Source organism: Nannospalax galili, unplaced genomic scaffold, assembly GCF_000622305.1.
Source record: "Nannospalax galili isolate Female #2095 unplaced genomic scaffold, S.galili_v1.0 scaffold27, whole genome shotgun sequence".
Lineage (NCBI taxonomy): Eukaryota > Metazoa > Chordata > Mammalia > Rodentia > Spalacidae > Nannospalax > Nannospalax galili.
This window is the reverse complement of record NW_008357993.1, coordinates 1,121,008-1,139,290: the sequence shown is the minus strand read 5'-3', so window position 1 is coordinate 1,139,290 and position 18,283 is coordinate 1,121,008. Positions and strand designations below refer to the sequence as shown.

General features: G+C 37.4%; 1 protein-coding gene across 1 annotated transcript in view; it reads left to right on the top strand.

The window, feature by feature from the left end:
• The window catches only part of Wdr36 (WD repeat domain 36), a 33,841-nt gene extending 15,807 nt beyond the window's left edge, over positions 1-18,034 (top strand). The window contains exons 13-23 of the mRNA XM_008856008.2: positions 1,237-1,351; positions 2,097-2,262; positions 2,468-2,576; positions 4,785-4,864; positions 10,743-10,850; positions 12,561-12,658; positions 13,165-13,310; positions 15,397-15,516; positions 15,695-15,776; positions 16,378-16,565; positions 17,843-18,034. Coding sequence (XP_008854230.1) covers positions 1,237-1,351; positions 2,097-2,262; positions 2,468-2,576; positions 4,785-4,864; positions 10,743-10,850; positions 12,561-12,658; positions 13,165-13,310; positions 15,397-15,516; positions 15,695-15,776; positions 16,378-16,565; positions 17,843-17,992 — 1,362 coding nt within the window. The 3' untranslated portion in view covers positions 17,993-18,034. The remainder of the gene's footprint in view (positions 1-1,236; positions 1,352-2,096; positions 2,263-2,467; positions 2,577-4,784; positions 4,865-10,742; positions 10,851-12,560; positions 12,659-13,164; positions 13,311-15,396; positions 15,517-15,694; positions 15,777-16,377; positions 16,566-17,842) is intronic.
• Positions 18,035-18,283: the final 249 nt, after the last annotated feature.

Here is an 18,283-nt window from a genome sequence, read left to right as displayed (position 1 = left end):
TATTTTTTTATTTTTTGGTCTTTCTGAGACAGGGTCTCCCTGTAGCCCCAGCTGTCCTGGAACTCACTATGTAGACCAGGCTGGCCTTGAACTCACAGAGATCCACCTGCCTCTGCCTCCCGAGTGCTGGGATTAAAGGCGTGCACCACCATGCCCGGCAAATACACAGAATTTTTATCTATTGCTGTGAAAGTATGTCTTGCCTAATAATATATCAATTTTATATTGCTGGCACGTTAACTTTGAATTAAGTGTTTTTTAATAAAGTCTTAGAAGCCATTTGTTTATTTGGTATAATTCAAGTCTTTTGTATTATCTCTTGGGTATCATAGCTGGCACATTGGCATTCAGTTATTTCTCTGGCCATGACCCCAACATATAGTGGGTCTTTTATTCTTGGCATAGAAAACAGCTTGGTGACATGTTGATATTTTAAGTATTATGGTGCATTTATTTTGTAGTCGTTACTATATAGTTCCTGCTAATATATCATGCTTCAAATATTTTGGATTTCTTTATTGAGTATTTAGTTGTTGATATACAGTTTTATGTCAGATATGAAAACTACTAGAAAATTCTCCTGACTTTGTAAATTTCAGTTAACTAGTTATATTTTGCCACCTTAATTTCTTCATACTTATTTTTAAAACGGCAGTAGAATTATATACTATAATATAATACATTGTGTTTAAGAAGATATGCTGGATAGCTTTAGTGTCAGCTTGACACATCTGAGTTGAGGGAGTCTTAGTTAGAGAATTGCCTCCATTGAGCTGGCCTGTGACCATGTCTATGGGGTATTTTCTTGATTGTTTCATGATGTGGGAGGGCCTAGCCCACTACAGGTAGTACCACCCCTGGGCAGGTGGCCTGTGTTGCATAAGAAAGCAGGTTGAGTAGAGGCCAGGAGAGCAAGCCAGTAATCAGCATTCCTCCATGGCCTGTGCTACAGCTCCTTCCTCCAGGTTCCTGTGAGTTCCTACCTTAGGCTCCCCTCAGTGATGAACTGTGACCTGGGAAATGTAAACTCAATAAACCCTTTCCTCCCTAAGTTGGTATTGGTCAGTGTTTTGTCACAGGAGTAGAGAAACAAACTAGAATAGAAGATTAATCGTCTATCATGCTTTTTTAAATGAAGTAAATGCAAAATTGAAAAATATTTTAGAAACCATGAAGTATAATGAAAATAGTTTGCCTGTGTTGTAAATTTCATTGTTTCCTTTTTCTTGCCTAAAGGCAGTAGATATAACATCTTGTGGGAATTTTGCGGTAATTGGCCTTTCCTCAGGAACTGTAGATGTGTACAACATGCAGTCTGGAATACACAGAGGACGTTTTGGCAGTGATAAAGGTAGTGAATGTTTTTCCTTTCTTAGAAATAAGTTTTGAATGGGTTAACACAGCTCCATATGGAAAATATTGTTATCACACCTATTTTTAATGGCAAGTGTTCAGAATGTTATGCAATCATTTTTATTTCCTTCTATTAGACAAAATCTTTTTTTTTTTTTTTTTGGTCTTTTTGAGACGGGTCTCCCTGTAGTCCCAGGTGACCTGGAACTCACTATGTAGACCAGGTTGGGCTTGAACTCACAGAGATCCACCTGCCTCTGCCTCCCAAGTGCTGGGACTACTGGTGTGTGCTACTACACCTGACAGACAAAATCTTAAGTGTTTTTGAAATCTCTTTCATGGTGCCAATCTATTAATTTATTTTATTTTATAAATTTGTATGTTTTGCTTGCGTGTATGTAAGTGCACTACATACATGCAATGCCTGTGGCAGCCAGAAGAGGCCATCATATCTCCTGGAACTGGAGTTAGAGTTTTTAGCCACCATTGGGTGCTGGGAACTGAACCGGATCTGCAAAAGCAGCCAGTGCTCTTAACCTCTGGGCCATCTCTCCAGCCTTCTGATTTCTATTCTGATCTGTATCATCTAGGAATTAAAGTTCTCCTTACTCCTATATTGCAGGTTGATTTCAAGATTTTAGATATTTATCAATAATGGGAATTTAGGTATTTGGATAAAGCAATCACTCTTGGTATATTGTTAGAAGATGCTGTCAGTTCTGACTTTTACATGTCTTTCAAAGCTCATACAGGATCTGTTAGAGGTGTTGCAGTGGATGGATTAAACCAGCTGACAGTCACAACTGGTAGTGAACGATTACTCAAATTCTGGAACTTTAAAAGCAAAATTTTAATCCATTCTGTGAGCCTTGATTCCTCTCCAAATATGATGCTGCTGCATAGGGACAGGTAAACTTTCTGTGTTGATAGATTTTCATGTTTTGGTGAAAACTTTTAGGTACATACTGCCAAGCAGGAGAAAACCAGACAATTTTATTAAAGAACTGCATTTGGTTTAATTTTCTCAAAGATATATTTGACTACCACAATTCAGGGTTCTTTGTTTTATTTTTTTTTTCTTTGTTTACTAAAACATGTGCATTTGTCTTGCTAGTGGCATTCTGGGACTTGCCCTGGATGACTTCTCCATTAGTGTTCTGGACATAGAAACTAAGAAGATTGTCAGAGAGTTTTCTGGACACCGAGGTCAAATAAATGACATGGTAAAGCAACACGAGGCCACTTGAACAACCTCACTCATTTCTTCTCCTTAGGAAAATATTCAGAGAATTTAATTTTTTCTTTAGAGTAAATGATTTGTTCATTCTTCACTGTGTGGATATGTAGATTATTTTCCATGGCTTACAATACCATTACTTTTTAATACTGTTATTCTTGTTCTAAGATTTTGGAATAAATGGTAGTTTTCAGGCTGATTTTCAAAGGATTTCTAAGGAAAATTTGGGAAAAGGTTTATTGTTTCTCAGGAATTGATATCAAATTGAAGTTTAAGTCCCAGAGTTTATTTTTGTCTTTAAGGAAAGCCAAAAGATATTTGGAGAGCAGATGATCCATTGGAACAGTAGTGTGTCATTTTTCACTTTATTGTGAAGTATGCTGAAGAGAACTTATATTTCTATTTTTCTCTTTGTAATGAATTTGTGATAGTCTATCTGATTTGTTCTGGTAGAGTGTTATTCTAGAATTTTATATAACCTAGCTCCAAAAGGTGTCAATAAAAATGTGGTTGTTTACATTATGTTCTTCAGTGGGCTATGTGATATGGCTGAAAAGTGGGCTGAGATCGTTAAATTTTTTTAATTTATTTTATGTGTACGTGGGTTCCTGTGTGTGTCTAAGTGCACCACATATGTGCAATATCTGTGGAGTTCAGAAAAGGGTGTTGGATTCTTTGGAATCTAGTTTTGGCTATTGTTAGCCACCACGTGGGTGCTGGGAACTGAACCCAGGTCCCCTGTAAGAGCAGCCAGTGTTTTCAACCTCTGAGCTGGATATCTCTCCAGCCCCATAAGCTAGTTTTAAAGTATACTTCATTTAAATAAATGTAAAAGCCTTCAAATTATCAATTGAAGACTCCCTTGAGTATATGGCATCATTTAGTTTTAAATGTAGTGCCATTAATTTATTTAAAAACAGAAAAATTCTGACTAATGAATGACAGGCTCAGTAGCTACAGTCATGTTACTTATCAGATTTAACACAAAGTCAGAATTTACAATGCCTTACTCCTTTAAATAGAAGAAAGAAATTGGTCAGGAGGTTTCATTTTGCAGCTGGGACTTTGGCAGAGTTACCCATCAACAGACTTTGTTTTGACAGCCTCTGTAGGAACGAGGGAGGGAGTGGAGATTATGATGAAATGGCACTTTTAGAAATAGCTGTCATTGGCAACCTGTTCTTCTGTCCCCTGCTCTGTAAACTTCTCCACTTGTGTGTCTGCAGTCGGCCCGGCTTAGCTGTTTACTCCTGTTTACTTGTGCCTGTTAGTATTTATAATGGACGCCTGTTCTTGAGAGCTGTTTTGTCCTGTCCTGTACTATCTGCACCACTGCTCTGTAAATTGAACTATCTGTCCCCTGGCATTTGAGTTTCTGTATTCTTGCTTCAGCCTGATGAACAAATGCAGTATCATTTGCTTGTGGTGTGTATAGACTCCTACATCTTTTTCCTTTTGGATCTTTGCCACCTGAGCTAAGTCTCTGAGCACTTACATGCTGCATGAAAGGAGAGTGTTATTCATCCTTTCTTATAGCTAGAACAGATACTTCTTTAAAGTGACATCAGTCGTTTGTTATCTAAAGGTATCTTCAAAGTATTTCTGATTAATGTTTTAAATTATTTTGGAAGTAAAGTTTCATTAAGGAAAAGATGATTTTTAAATGAAGCTATAAGTAACATTCGAAGGATTTTATTAGTGTTAATGTTTTAAAAAATTTCATTCTCCATCTTCAAAATCAGTGATTTAGATGAATTCCTAGAAAGCAAGTATAAGGTGTACAGTATTTTCAAGAAAATAGAGCTTTGGCTGCATTCCCAAATATTTTATGACTGAAATTAGATTACCAGAATATTTCTAATCAAATATTCTCTGAATGGTATTTTTAATATTAATGATATATAGTTTATTCTGTAGGCAAATAGTACTATAAAATTTACTTCATGAACTTTTGGTCATTTACTTAAAATCCTAAATGTGTAAGTTCTATATGGGAAAAATCGTTTCAGTTATACAAAATAAAGCAGTGTGAATTTTAGATAGTCACATTTTTCATGAAGCCTAAAATCTTTTCACATTTTGTATTCATTAAGGTGTTTGTGTATATACATGTACCGATGCATGCATACATGCATACGTATATATCCGCATTTGGTATCTGTTTTGTATATTTCTGTTTTGTTTTGTTCTGAAGGCTTTTAGTCCTGATGGCCGTTGGTTGATCAGTGCTGCAATGGATTGCTCTGTTAGGACGTGGGACCTTCCGTCTGGGTGGTGAGTGCATATTTAAACCCTCAGATAATTCTTGGTCATTGTCCAGCCTATGACTTTTGCCTGTAGTTACGGGTTGTATAGTTGGCTCTATTTTATGCTTGGACTGTTTGGAGTAACATGAGAGAAAAAGAAGGAAGGGAGGGAGGGGGGGAGGGAGGGAGGAAGGAAGGAAGGAAGGAAGGAAGGAAGGAAGGAAGGAAGGAAGGAAGGAAGGAAGGAAGGAAGGATGCAAATCTCTCTTAAATCATTCCTGCAAAATAGAGATACAGGAGTGATATGTGGAAAATTCGTCTCTGAAATAGAGTGCAGACTAATTGCATTTTGAGGATTTTTGTTCTTGTGTTTACATTGGACTTAATTAAAAGATCAAAAACCCTGCTTTCCTTAATACTGTTTCGGTTTTGTTTTGTTTTGTTTCCTTCTCTCGGTAATATGTCAGTATCAGAAATCTAGTCCATGGAATGAAACTAGTAATCCAGCATTTTCTTAGGAACTGGATAACTTCAAATGTGAAAGCAGTTTGACCTTTAGAAGGGAAAAACCCTAGTGTGCTCATTTCTCTCTAATTTTGCTATAGGCAGAAAGCACACCCACCTTCCAGCATATGCATCTGATTTAGAATAAGCACAGCTGAAGCAAGTCATAAGTGAGTCCAGCTCTGATAACTAGGGACTTTTGTCCACAGGTGTGTCACTTTTTTACTTAAAATACAGTAGAGAAAAATCTAGTTAGCCGATGCTTCGTCTTCAAATTTGAAGCTATAAGAAGTATTGGTAATCTTTGCTTCTTGGCCTTTTGCTGTTTTATAAAACCAAGTATTATATAATCGGAATTAAAGTAAGAAGGTTAACATAGTATGTTGTTTATTTTTAAGTAGCAAGTTTATCTTTGGAATGGAAAAACTAGGATCTGAAAGTGGCATTCAAAGCCATGAAACTTTGACTCAGCACTAACCGTTTTGCTGAATTTCTTCAGTAAAAAGTTGAACAGATTTAAATTTGACAGGTTTTCAACTCGCTTCTTCCTTTTTTTTTTTTTTTTTTTTTAAGGTTAATGCAGAAGCAAGAAGTGGGACTTGGCGGGTTGTTAAAAGAAAATAGTGAGGTGAATTTGACAAAAGTATATGTTTATTCAATGAATCAAATTAAAGCCGATATGGTTCTTTGACTAAATTTGAAGTGGCTCAGGTAGCTTCAGAAGCAGTATCTATCAGCTCACACTGTTTGACTTCAGCTAGGCTCACGTTCACCTATGTTGCCAGGACTTCATGCTTTCACTTCTTTCATATCAGTGCTATTACTGTTACTACTTGTTTTCACAAATGAGGAAATGGAGAAAATTTCAGAAATTTTCCCAGGATAGATTATTTTGTAAATAGCTGAGCAAAAAATAAGCAGAGGATAAAACTTTGTATATGAACTTTGCTTAGGTTATGTCAAATGTTCCAAGGATGGATTGTCTTGCTGTAGAAGATAAATAATAAAGAAGCAAGAATTGTATTTTATCACACAGCATTAGATATCTGTTATTGAGATACCCCAGGACAACAGCCTCAGGAGGTTCTTAGTTCTTCCTTCAGTAAGCATTCTCATCATTTATATAGTATGTTAAGTATTTAAAGAATGAATATACCTGGATTGGAGAGAGATGGCTCACTGTTTAAGAACAGTTGCTGCTCTTGCAGAGGACCTAGATTGGTTCCCAGCACCCACATGTCAGTTCACAACTGCCTGTAAGTCCAACGCCAATGGATCTAATGTCCTCTTCTGGCCTTTGTGAGCAGCAGGTACATATATACATGCAGGTAAGCACTCATACATTTAAAATAAAAAAACAAACTGAGGGCCTGGAGAGATGGCTCAGCAGTTAAGAGCTCTTCCTGCTCTTCCAGATGACATGAGTTTAGTTCTCAGCACTCACAACCACCTATAACTCCAACTCTAAGAGGTCCAGTGCCCTCTGGCCCGCATGGGCTCCCATGTATATAGACACACACATGCACACATTCAACGCACACATGCACTCATATAAGCTGAAAAGTGGGGGATGTAAGAGTAACCTTTAAGTATATTAGCATGCAGCAATGTCCATCTGGAATTGCTCTGATCTAAAGCAGATTGCATCATTGCAAGTACATTTTTCCATATATATATATATATATTACTTTTAAGATAAATTGTATTGATTCAAGATTCTTATATAGTGAATATTGATTATGTTCAAACTTCCTTCATGCCCATCTCCACCCTCACCCTATCACCCCCCAACCCCCCTACCTCACCCTGGACTTGGAAATGAAAAACCTCATCCATTTACATAACACATCTGAGCTGGGTGCCGGGGAAATCATCTCTCTGCAAACAAGGCCTGAGAACAGCTAGCTTGGGTGGAGAAAGCTGAACATTTCCAACCACTGAAAAAGAGAGAAACCTCTGCTTTGACATGCCTAAGCAGTGTGTAAGATAAACAGAAATTAAGAGTGAAGATCCCATTCCAAGAAACCTGGGCAGGCATTCTGACCCAAAATCATGTACAAAGAAAGGAAAGGGAGTGGGCACACCTGAGTGTAAGAATTATAGATCCCAGAAAGCTTTGATTAAGTAGAATTCTTTGAGTTTTTAATCCTGGACATTGTGTCATTCATCTGCCACTACAGCCACCCCTCTACTTTTTATTCTCTTTGTTTCTGATCTGTTGGAAATTCAGATTGAACTTTTTGGAGGTGATAGGTATATAAAATTAAATGGATTTGTGATAGAATTTTGAATTTTGATATGTCTCTACTTCTCTAACTTTTCATTGTATGGAACATTAACATAAGAAGATTGGAATAAAGCATTGTTTTTCATTTCTCAAATTTGTTCTCATTTTCACTATGGAAAGTGATATCACGTTAGAGACAGAATACATGAACACTATCTCAAATTTTTTAGAATAGTAGAAATAACTTGATGCTTCTTACATATGCAAGGCTCTGATCTTAAAATTTAGATCCCTTAAAATGGGGATGTTCCTAGTGGCCTTTCAGCAAAAAATTATGAGATACCTGGGACTCCTTATTTTAAAGGATTATCAGGAAACTGTAAAATAGCTTTAGGTCTGGGATTAAGCTTGCACATTTATGCTTTATGAACTAATATGACTAAAATATGCTGTATATGTGGAAAGCGCCTTCCTCAATTTAGTGCTTTCACATAGTGGAAGGCCAGTCTGCCCACACACCACAGCTGTAGGGATGAAGTTGCACAATGAAATCCACCAAAAAAAAATTACACTAAGTAGAACCAGTAGGAAGTTTGACCTCTATGTACTTAAACCTTGGCTGTGCAATATTGATTAAGACAAAGGAGAAACTATATGATAAGAAATTGTGTTTTTGTGTTTTAGGTTTAACTTCATTTATATATACTGGGATGCTGTTATCTGCCCTGGGCTGCTTTGATTAAATAAATTTTTTTTTTCAGGGCTGAGGACTGAACCCAGGGCCTTGTGCTTACTAGGCAAGCACTCTACCACTGAGCTAAATCCCCAACCCCTATTTTTTATTTTTTATTTTATGTGTATGAATGTTGCCTGTATGTATGTGAGTGCACCTGGGTCATGCAGTAACGCAGAGGTCAGAAGAGGGCTTCGGATTCCCCTGGAACTGGAGTTAAGGACGGTTCGTAGCCGCCATATGGGTGCTGGGAATTAAACCCGGGTCCTCTGCAAGAGCAGTCAGTGCTCTAATCGCTGAGCCATCTCTTCAACCCCAATATAAATAATTTAATGTATAATTAAAACAATAAAATAGTTACCATCTCTGGCTTAAAGTGCTGAGAAAATGCTTTCTTTTCTTCAGTTCCCTAGATCCCTAAGAAAAATGTTTCTTCTGCGTTTCCCACGTAGGCTTGACCAGAAATCAGACTGTTCATTGCCTCTGAGAGAACTACCCAGCAGTTACTGTCCTGGCCAGACCTTGGCATTAGTTTGTTTCCAGAACTCCTGTCTTTTCTTCTCATCTTGGAGTCATCATTCAGGCTTATTTGTTAATGCCTCTTTCACCAAGCAGAAATATATGTTGCATGTGCAAATCACTTAATGTCTTCACTAAAGAGCTTCCACATGTAGTTGACGCTCATGGTAAACAGGGGAAGCATACCCTAGCTTTGTATCGCCACTGCACTGTTTGCTCTGTCTTTAATTTCAGTAGTGCTGTTAGAGAGTTCACAAAAGTGCAGATTGCTTGGATACAAATCCTGGGTCAGCTGCTTTCTACCTTGAACACAGTTTTAGATTTTGCTGAACCTCAGTTTTCTGGTCTGTATTATAAAGATAAATCTATCTCCTCGGGTAGTGAAGACAATTAGTTCACTTAAGTGCTCAACTCAGTACATAATAATGGGGGAAGAAGTTCACTGCTGCTATCTCTTTGTTAAATCACTTGTATTAGCAATCAGATATTTGGTTGTATGCTACCATGGAAACATCTGTGTTAAAACTAGCATGCTGTAAAAGTAAGGTGTCCCTCCTCTTAGCTAGTCGGAGAAGTCTGCGCTCTGGGCCTTTTCCTTTTCCTCAAGCCACCTTCCTTTTACTTCTTATAGCCACCATCCTATTGAGGTCTTTTAAAATTACTTTTATTTATTTTTATTTTATGTATATGAGTGTTTTGCCTGCATGTATGTTAAGTGTACAACATGCATGCGATGTCCTGCAGAGGCCAGAAAAGGGTGTTGGATTCTTTGGAACTGGAGTTACAGATAGTTGTTAGGGGTTCAGAAGGCCGGTCCTTTGGAAGAACAGCAAGTGTTCTTAACTGCTGAGCCATCTCTCCAGCCCTGCTATTGAGATCTTTATTAATCAGTGATTCCTACCATAATCCTGTTGTTCTTCCTGTTCACTTATATTCTGCATTCTGATGGCAGTTTCTTATAAAAATTGAGTATACCATTATCTGCTCAAAAATGTTGAGTGGCTTACCATCAAGCCTGTGTGCAGGCTTTTGCTTTTGTGCTGTGGTCCCACCCTATTGCCAGTTGTACCCTCACTGTACCCAACTGTATTTTTTTTTGCCTTACTCTCTACATTTCCCTCAGCCAAGAAATGCTTCCTCTACCGTCAGTATCCTTTGAAATTATGTCCACTTTATGACTCATCTCAGAAACCCTGTTTTCTGTGAAGTGTCCCCTGAACTTCCTGCCATGGTGTGTGGTCATCCACATCTCTACCATTTAAACCCCTTAAGCATTTCAGAGCTGTGGGTCTACTTTCCATAACTTGTTTTGTGAGTAGTCTCTAAAGATTAAATACATATTTTTTCATGTAAAGCATGGTTACCTGTTAGGAAAATAGAATTGCTCAAAAGTTTTTTTGAGCTATTACCATTCTCTTTTAAATCTTTCTTGTTTTGTTACAGTCTTCTGTTACCTCAACTTTTTATTGTTTCCACTAAGTAACAAATGCCAATGTGCGTGTTCAGGACAATACCTGCCGCATAATTCTTAGTTACGGTGGGGAAAATGGAGCAAGGAGCAGCCTGATTTCTGGTTAAGCCTACATGGGATAACTGATGTTTAGATTTATTTGAAATGCACAGTACCTTTGAAATTGATTCTAATAATTACACCAGAATTGGGCTAAGAAAATCAGCATATCTTCTTGTGTTCTCTTTGTTGAAACTTTTTCTCCAGCTAGTCTGTTTATTGTTTTAAATCTTTCTCATTAAGAGTAATTATTTCCACATAGGAATTTAGTTGACAAGGCTATTTGTTAGAGATGACTTTCTGGTTGTAACTTACAAAAAAAAAATAAAATCCTTTTTTTTTCAGCTCGTATGCTTGTTCTCCTAGTAAAAATACTTCACTAGTAGAGCTCAAATGATGTAATCTTTTTGTAGCCTAATTGACTGCTTTTTGTTGGACTCGGCTCCTCTCAATGTCACCATGTCCCCAACTGGAGATTTTCTAGCAACTTCCCATGTGGATCACCTTGGAATTTATCTGTGGTGAGTTCTTTCGTACCTTCCTTTTCTTTTAGAAGGAGGAAGATGACAGTGGTCGGGAACCATGGTTAAATTTATCATTTAGTATTTACTTTTTACACAATGGAACTATCATAAAGCCTAACTAATTCACCAGATATATCAATATCCACTTGATAATTTTGATAGGTTTGTTCAGGTGCATAGTCTAACATGATTTTTACCTGTCATCATATTTGGCTTTTATTTGCTGAAAGGGTAGGTGAATTTCAGAGGCTAGAGAATGAAGAGCTATCTCTGGGCCCAACGTACTTGCTGCTACCCACTAGAGCCAAGTCACTAGGTGACCTTGGCTGATCCCTTCTGAACTTTAGCATACTTTATGCAACAAGGCGCCATGTGAGCAGATGCTTTGGTGCACTTATTCATTCCAGTTGCATGTCTGCTCATGACCATGTAAAGATATTTACGGTTCTCTTCAAGCTCTGCTGTGTTGAACGTGTAAGGCACTGTAATCACTGAAAACTGATGGTAAATCACCTGGATCTAGAAAAACTTCACCTGTTTCCTGAACTCATATGTCTAGTTCTTTTAGCTGGCTTGGAATTGGTGTATCTATTACAGGCTGGTCTTAAGCTTGTAATCCTCTTGCCTCAACTTCATGAGTGTTAGGGCTACATGTGTATCCCATCGTACCAGTCTTTTTAAATTTTGCCTATAAAATGTTTCGATTTTAAGATCAAAATGTAAATTTGGTGTATGATGGAAGTAGATTTCAGCCATTTTAAAAAGCAATGTGGTGAGTAGCTGCCGTGGAGCTTCTGTGGAAGGAGCATGGTGTGTCTCTATGTAGTGTGGCTGTTAATATGACCTGGGGCCTGAGATGCCAACTTATATCTTCCGTGGACATGGCGGGCGTGGTGGTGCACACCTTTAATCCCAGACTCAGGAGGCAGAGGCAGGCAGATCTCGGTGAGTTCAAGGCCAGCCTGGTCTACATAAGTGAGGTCCAGGACAGCTGGGGCTACAGGAGACCCTGTCTCAAAAAGACCAAAAAAAAAAACTGTCCATAACTCAAGTTCAGGTGAATCTGATGCCCTCTTCTGACCTCCATGGGCATTACAGGACTGAAGTGCATTTATATACATGAAGGCAATGTACTCATATTCATAAAATAAAAATAATAAAATTCTTTAATGTGGGGAAAATCTGTTCCTACTTGGATCAAGTATTTATATCTTGATTACTCATCCATGGCTAGTGTGCAATCAAGTAACAGAAAGTTGGCCACTAAAGTGAGCCATTCTTAAAAACACCAACTGATGACTACCAACACCCCCAAGAATTTATCAGAATATTCATTTTGACTCACTGCCTCAATCTTTCTTTTTGTTATGCTTTCCTTCATAGAAGATTAGTATTTGTCAAAATTGTATATGAGGTTACTTTATCTTATAAAATACTGTCTACTACTGGCCTCTTTTAAACATGCTTATGTACTACATTAAAACAGGGATTCCATTAATGCTTTTATACGGCTTTCTTGGGATGACATCTAGTCCATAAATAAAGATGTTTTCAAATTATTAATCTCTCCTTGAGGTTTTAACTAGTTAGTGGTTGTGGTCTGGGTCCAAATTCAGGATTGTAGAGATTATTGCTAGATCTTGAAGTTTCTCTGAAGATACTTTTTATAACATTTAAGATAGTTTTTTTCTCTCCCCCACCCCTCAGGTCCAATATTTCCCTTTATTCAGTTGTCTCCTTACGACCACTTCCTCCCGACTATCTTCCTTCAGTAGTGATGCTTCCTGGCACTTGTCAGACCCAAGGTAATCAGAAATTGCAAAACAAATTTTGAGATGTAATATTAAAATTCTAGTAGAGTGGTTATTGCTACAGAAGGCAAAATTTGATGTATTTGGAGTCTAACTGTTTCAAAATATGTGCCTGTCCTTTATAGAAAGACATGATATGGTGTCTTTAAAAAACCAAATAATATGACAAATATTACTATGTATATGGAGTCTACTGGTAGGATTATAACTAATGAGAGAGAGAGAAAATGAATAACCAGTGAAGACTACAGAAAGGCAAAGGATAGGAATTTTAAATACACACAGAAGGAAAGAAAGAAAGAAAGAAAGAAAGAAAGAAAGAAAGAAAGAAAGAAAGAAAGGGAAATAAGCAAAGGAATTAAATGAGAAGCGCTTACAAAGCTATGTTAATTGAATGTTGCAAAATGCAGATGGATTTAGGATGAAATAGTTTGCTTTTCTAATATAAAAGTCTTGTTCTGCATTTATTTGTCTTATGCAAACATTTATCCTATTTTAAGATATAGAAGTATCAGAAGAGCAAATCGAGCCAAGTGATGAAATGATAGAGTATGAGTCTCCAGAGCAGCTGAACGAGCAACTGGTGACGCTATCACTTCTCCCTGAATCACGTTGGAAAAACCTCCTGAATCTTGATGTTATCAAGGTAATACCACAGTGCTCTTGACATTGAGCCCTGACCTGACCTGTACTCCATAGTATTTTGCTTCTAGTAGAGAACTGTCCAGCTAATTGGGAAGAACAGTTAATATTCAAGATAGCAGGCAGTGCTATTTAATTGATTAGTGTTTTGTCTATCACTGTGGAGGTACCTGTAACTCATCAACTGAGACACTGTGGATGTTTGGGATGTGGCAAGAGTACTGTCTGTAACTAGAGGTTTTAGAACTGGGATACTTCAAAACCTAGTCTAATAAATAACACTCTTAGCTTTTAAAACAAAAGGGAGGGGGATTCCTGCCAAAATGTATGTGTATTACTGCTAAGTGTAGAAATTTCACAAGGTTTTTATTATTGTTATTAATTAAGCCAAAATTAACTTTTTATTGTCCCATACTTTATGGACTACCTAGTAGATTTTGAGAGTTTTCTGTATCTGGGTCAGGCACCCTAGGTTAATGAGATAAGTTTTAGATAACGTATTATGTATGATACAGTGGTGGTGAACACAAAGTGAGCCCCTTTATCCTTGAAGAATTTAAAAATTTTCCATGAAAAATAATCTTCTATGATAAAAGTTCAAGTATTTTCATGACTCCCACAGTGAGTGCCAAAAGCAGTTGAAGGAAATTGATAGACTAGAGTGGAAATTTTCAAGCTATCTTGTGATAATAGAAGTATTATTTTGTGAACCTTGTGTTGATAAGATATATACATAAATACCCTGACTAAAACTTGTATGTAACTAGTGTAGACAACATTGGGTTTATGGGGCACCTTCATGTGTTAGTTTTAATTACATGCTGTGATTGTCCTCTTAAACTTAGCCATAGTGAAGATGTGTGTGTCTTACATAAGAAAAGGAATGTTCACATTTTATATTTCCTCACAGAAATTAAGCTAAAAGGGCCTCCTCTTTTATCTGCCACATTTTGAGAGGTTAAACTCTGCATACGGTTGTGACTAAAACGTCTTCGTCCTGTTTTCCAGTCACTCAGCTCGAAGAGGATACTTGTCTGCTTTTATTTTTTGATGTGAGATTAATTTCAGAGCTCTAGGGAGCACCTGCAAATATTTTGTTTCTTACAAATCAGCAACCATCTCCCAGAATGGCAAGGTAGAAAAGTAACCAGGAAATACAGTCTCCACTGCCCTGAGAAGGGCTGTGCTTGCGCTGCGTTTGGCAGTGCTTCGGCCTGCAGTCATGTGATAATCTCTTTTTAGACTACCGTTCTGCAAGGGCACAGATACCTCATCGGTGTTTCCAAACAGGATGTTTCCCTAGGGTTACAGAGACCAAAGAGTAGTGTAGATTAAAATTGTGCGACACCTTTGTTGAGTAAATTACCATGGAAATCTCTTTAACAAAAGATTCTGAGAAATAAATTCTGTCATAATTTTGTCTTAGAAATCATGGAGATTTTTATAACAAAAAGGTCTTAATTCTAAATACAAAGTTTTTTAAGGATTTTTTTATATTTTTTTTATGTTTTTGAGACAGGGTTTCCATATAGTCCCAGCTGGCCTGAAGCTTGCTATGTAGACCAGGCCAGCTTCAATCTCACAGAGATCTATCCACCTCTATCTCCCAAGTGCTGTGATTAACATGTGCATCACCGTACCTGGGTTTTTTTAAATTATGTGTCTATGTGTATATGTGGGTGGGGTGCCCAGAGAGGCCAGGAGTCAGATCCACTGGAGCTATGGTTACAAGCTGGTGGTATAAGTCACCCGATATGGGTGCTAGGAATCAAACTTGGGTCCTCTACAAGTGCAGTATATGCTCTTAACCACTGAGCCGTCTCTCTAGGCCCTCTAAATGCAGTTTAGAGGTTTTCATTATAAACAGGGTTTTATTCAGGAGATGAGCCCTGCCTCAGCTCTGCTCCTGTGCCCTGTAATTTAATCCTTGTGTCTTATCAGCAAGTAAGCCTCGGGGCTACATTGAGAAACCTGGGTATTGTTGGTAAGATGGGTTTTATTTCAACATCCTAGTTACTTAGAATTAGGTATTAGGAACTGTTAGCAGGATAATTGCTTATTGGTCTTTTTTCTCATTTTCTCTTAATTAGAAAAAGAATAAACCAAAAGAACCACCCAAAGTACCTCAGTCAGCACCATTTTTCATCCCAACGGTTCCTGGACTTGTACCCAGGTTTGCTGTTCCTGAACAAAATAATGATCCCCAGCAGGTAAAAACAGGCCTGAAACATTCTGAGTTTATGGGGTATGTTTGTCTGCATTTTGTATGGCTCCCAGTTCTACAAAGAAAGCAAATCAGTGGCCATTCTAAATTGTATTTGTAATAATAACTGTATTTGTAATAATACTTAATGTTCTTTGAATAACATGTATTTGTTTTTATTTAAGTCTAAAGTAGTAAATCTTGGGATTTTGGCTCAAAAATCAAATTTCCACCTGAAACTTGAAGAAGGACTGCTAAATAATAAGTGTAAGTTAAATCATCAATTATTCAGCAAAATCTTCAGTTTGGTTTAGTTTATCTGAGAAAAAATTGAAGGGAATAACAAGTTTCATAGTAGATTTTTTAAAAATATTAAAAACTAAAAGGTTTGAAATTCTAATTCACACTAATTTTAGCCTTTATGTTAAATGAATACTAGATCATGCTAACATTCAAATTTATTGAAAATCTTTTACACTTTTTGGGTGGAAAATCTGAGTTTTGTTTGGAGAGGATAAATTAACATTTATAATGTGGCCTTTGGTGTGCATTCTTGTTTAAAAGCTTTGTTTAACAGGTAATCACAAACCTCTTTTTTAATTTGCAAATTTCTTGGAGCCTAAACATTTTCAGCAGGAAAATGTTTAACTTACAGACAGTGCAAAACTTTAGGGCTATTAGCCCTCTTCTCTGTTGTCATTTTTGCTGCTTCGCGTTGCTGTGGGGTTCATTGGGCTGCCAACATGAAAAACTGTGCAGGGTTTCTGGTGCCATTTAAATATATTTTGTTTAGAGTCTGAAGGAAAATTGTACTTTTTTAAACTAAGTAATTGTAAGAAATAACTGGACCCTTTTTAAAATAATGCAGATGAAGCTGCTCTTAACCTTCTGAAAGAATTAGGCCCATCAGGAATTGAAACAGAGCTTCGGAACCTGTCTCCTGAAGATGGAGGGTCTGTAAAAGTCATGCAGGGCTTTTTGAAAATGATTGGGATGATGTTGGAAAGGAAGCGTGATTTTGAGTTAGCCCAAGCATACCTTGCATTGTTTCTGAAGGTAAGTCCGATGGAGGATGCTGTCTTCCTTCCTCTATATCAAATAGAACTTTCTGCAAGGATGGGTGAGCCCTGTATCCACTTTGTCCTGTATGACAGCCACTTGTTATGCATGGCTTGTGAGTACTTGAACTGTGGCTAATGTAACTTGAGAAGTAGCTGCCTGTGGCTTATGTCTACCATATTGTAATATTTGAACCAAAGCTCTCAAGTTTGTTTGTTTTTTTTAATCAAGCAGCACAATTTTGACAAATTTGACCTCTTGATTTTGTCGTCATCCGTTTGTTTCACTATGCTGAACCTTAACTACTTTAAAAATATTTTATTCATTATATTTTTATTTTATCTGTATGAGTGTATTGCCTGCATGTATGTGGGTGTACCTATGTTGTGCCATGCCCATGGAGGCCAGAAGAGGACACCAGATCCTCTGGAACTAGAGTTACAGATGGTTAGCTGCCATGTGCATGCTGGGAACTGAACTCATCCTCTGCAAGAGCAGCCAGTGCTCTTAACTGCTAAGTATTTTTAAAGCAGTTACATTTTAAGAAGTTTTCTGTTATCTAAAGGGAAAGCCAGGTCCTTTTTTTCCTCATTTCTGTCTGCTGCTAAAATGGAAATGCTGACCTCAATCACAGTTTCAAGTACTGTGGCACAAATTGCTCTTTGGATTAACACAGTAGAGATGCTCTTTGAAGATCTGCTACAGATGGCATAAGGTTTTGAAGGAGAGAATGCTAGTTCTCAGTAGGACATGGCTCTTGATCTAGCCCAATAATATCTGAACCAAGTCTTCACTTGACTTAAAACTATTTAAAAGCTAAGGTATTTGGACATGACCATATAGGATTTAAAAATAGAAGTGGCACAGATTGTCTTGTGTTTGCTGAATGTTAGTCCCTGAGTATGAATTGATAGAAATCCTCAGGAAATAAAGTAAATGACTACTGTTCCTTATCAGTGGGATATAGAGAGGGGAGAAACATGGACGCACAGAAATGCAGTTAGTGTTATAACTAATATATGTATGAGTGTATTGCCTGCATGTATGTAAGTACACCTGTGTTGTGCAGTGCCCGCAGAGGTCAGAATAGGGTGATGAATTCCCATGGAACTGGAGTTACAGACAGTTGTTAGCTGCCATATGGGTGCTGAGAATCAAACCTGAGTCCTCTGCAAGAGCAGCCTGTGCTCTTAACCTCTGAGCTGTCTCTCCAGCCCTAGATTTTAGTTTTCTTAAAGAAAAGGTCCAACTCAGCTGTTATACTTGTCTTTCAGTTACACCTCAAGATGCTTCCTTCAGAGCCAGTACTTCTAGAAGAAATGACAGAGTTGTCATCACACATAGAAGAAAACTGGATCCATTTACAGTCACTCTTCCATCAGAGCATGTGTGTTTTAAATTATATCAAAAGTGCTTTGTTGTAAAAAGTAAACTTAAGTGATTAAAGAAGTCAGATGTGTGCTAAATGGGTTCAACTTAACTCATCTTTTGTTTTCTGAGTTCACTGTGGAAGGGAGTGCTAGCAGTACTTGACCAATTAGTACTCTGTGTTTTAAAATCAAAGTGCTTGCTTAAAGTCAGATGGCACCTGCCTTTTGCTTTGGACACTTATAATGAAGCTAAAATGACTTGAGTTTCTTCAAATTACATATATGAGACTGAATTATTATCATCACGTTTTCAAGTATGCTGCGTATAAGAGATGCTGCCTGTTT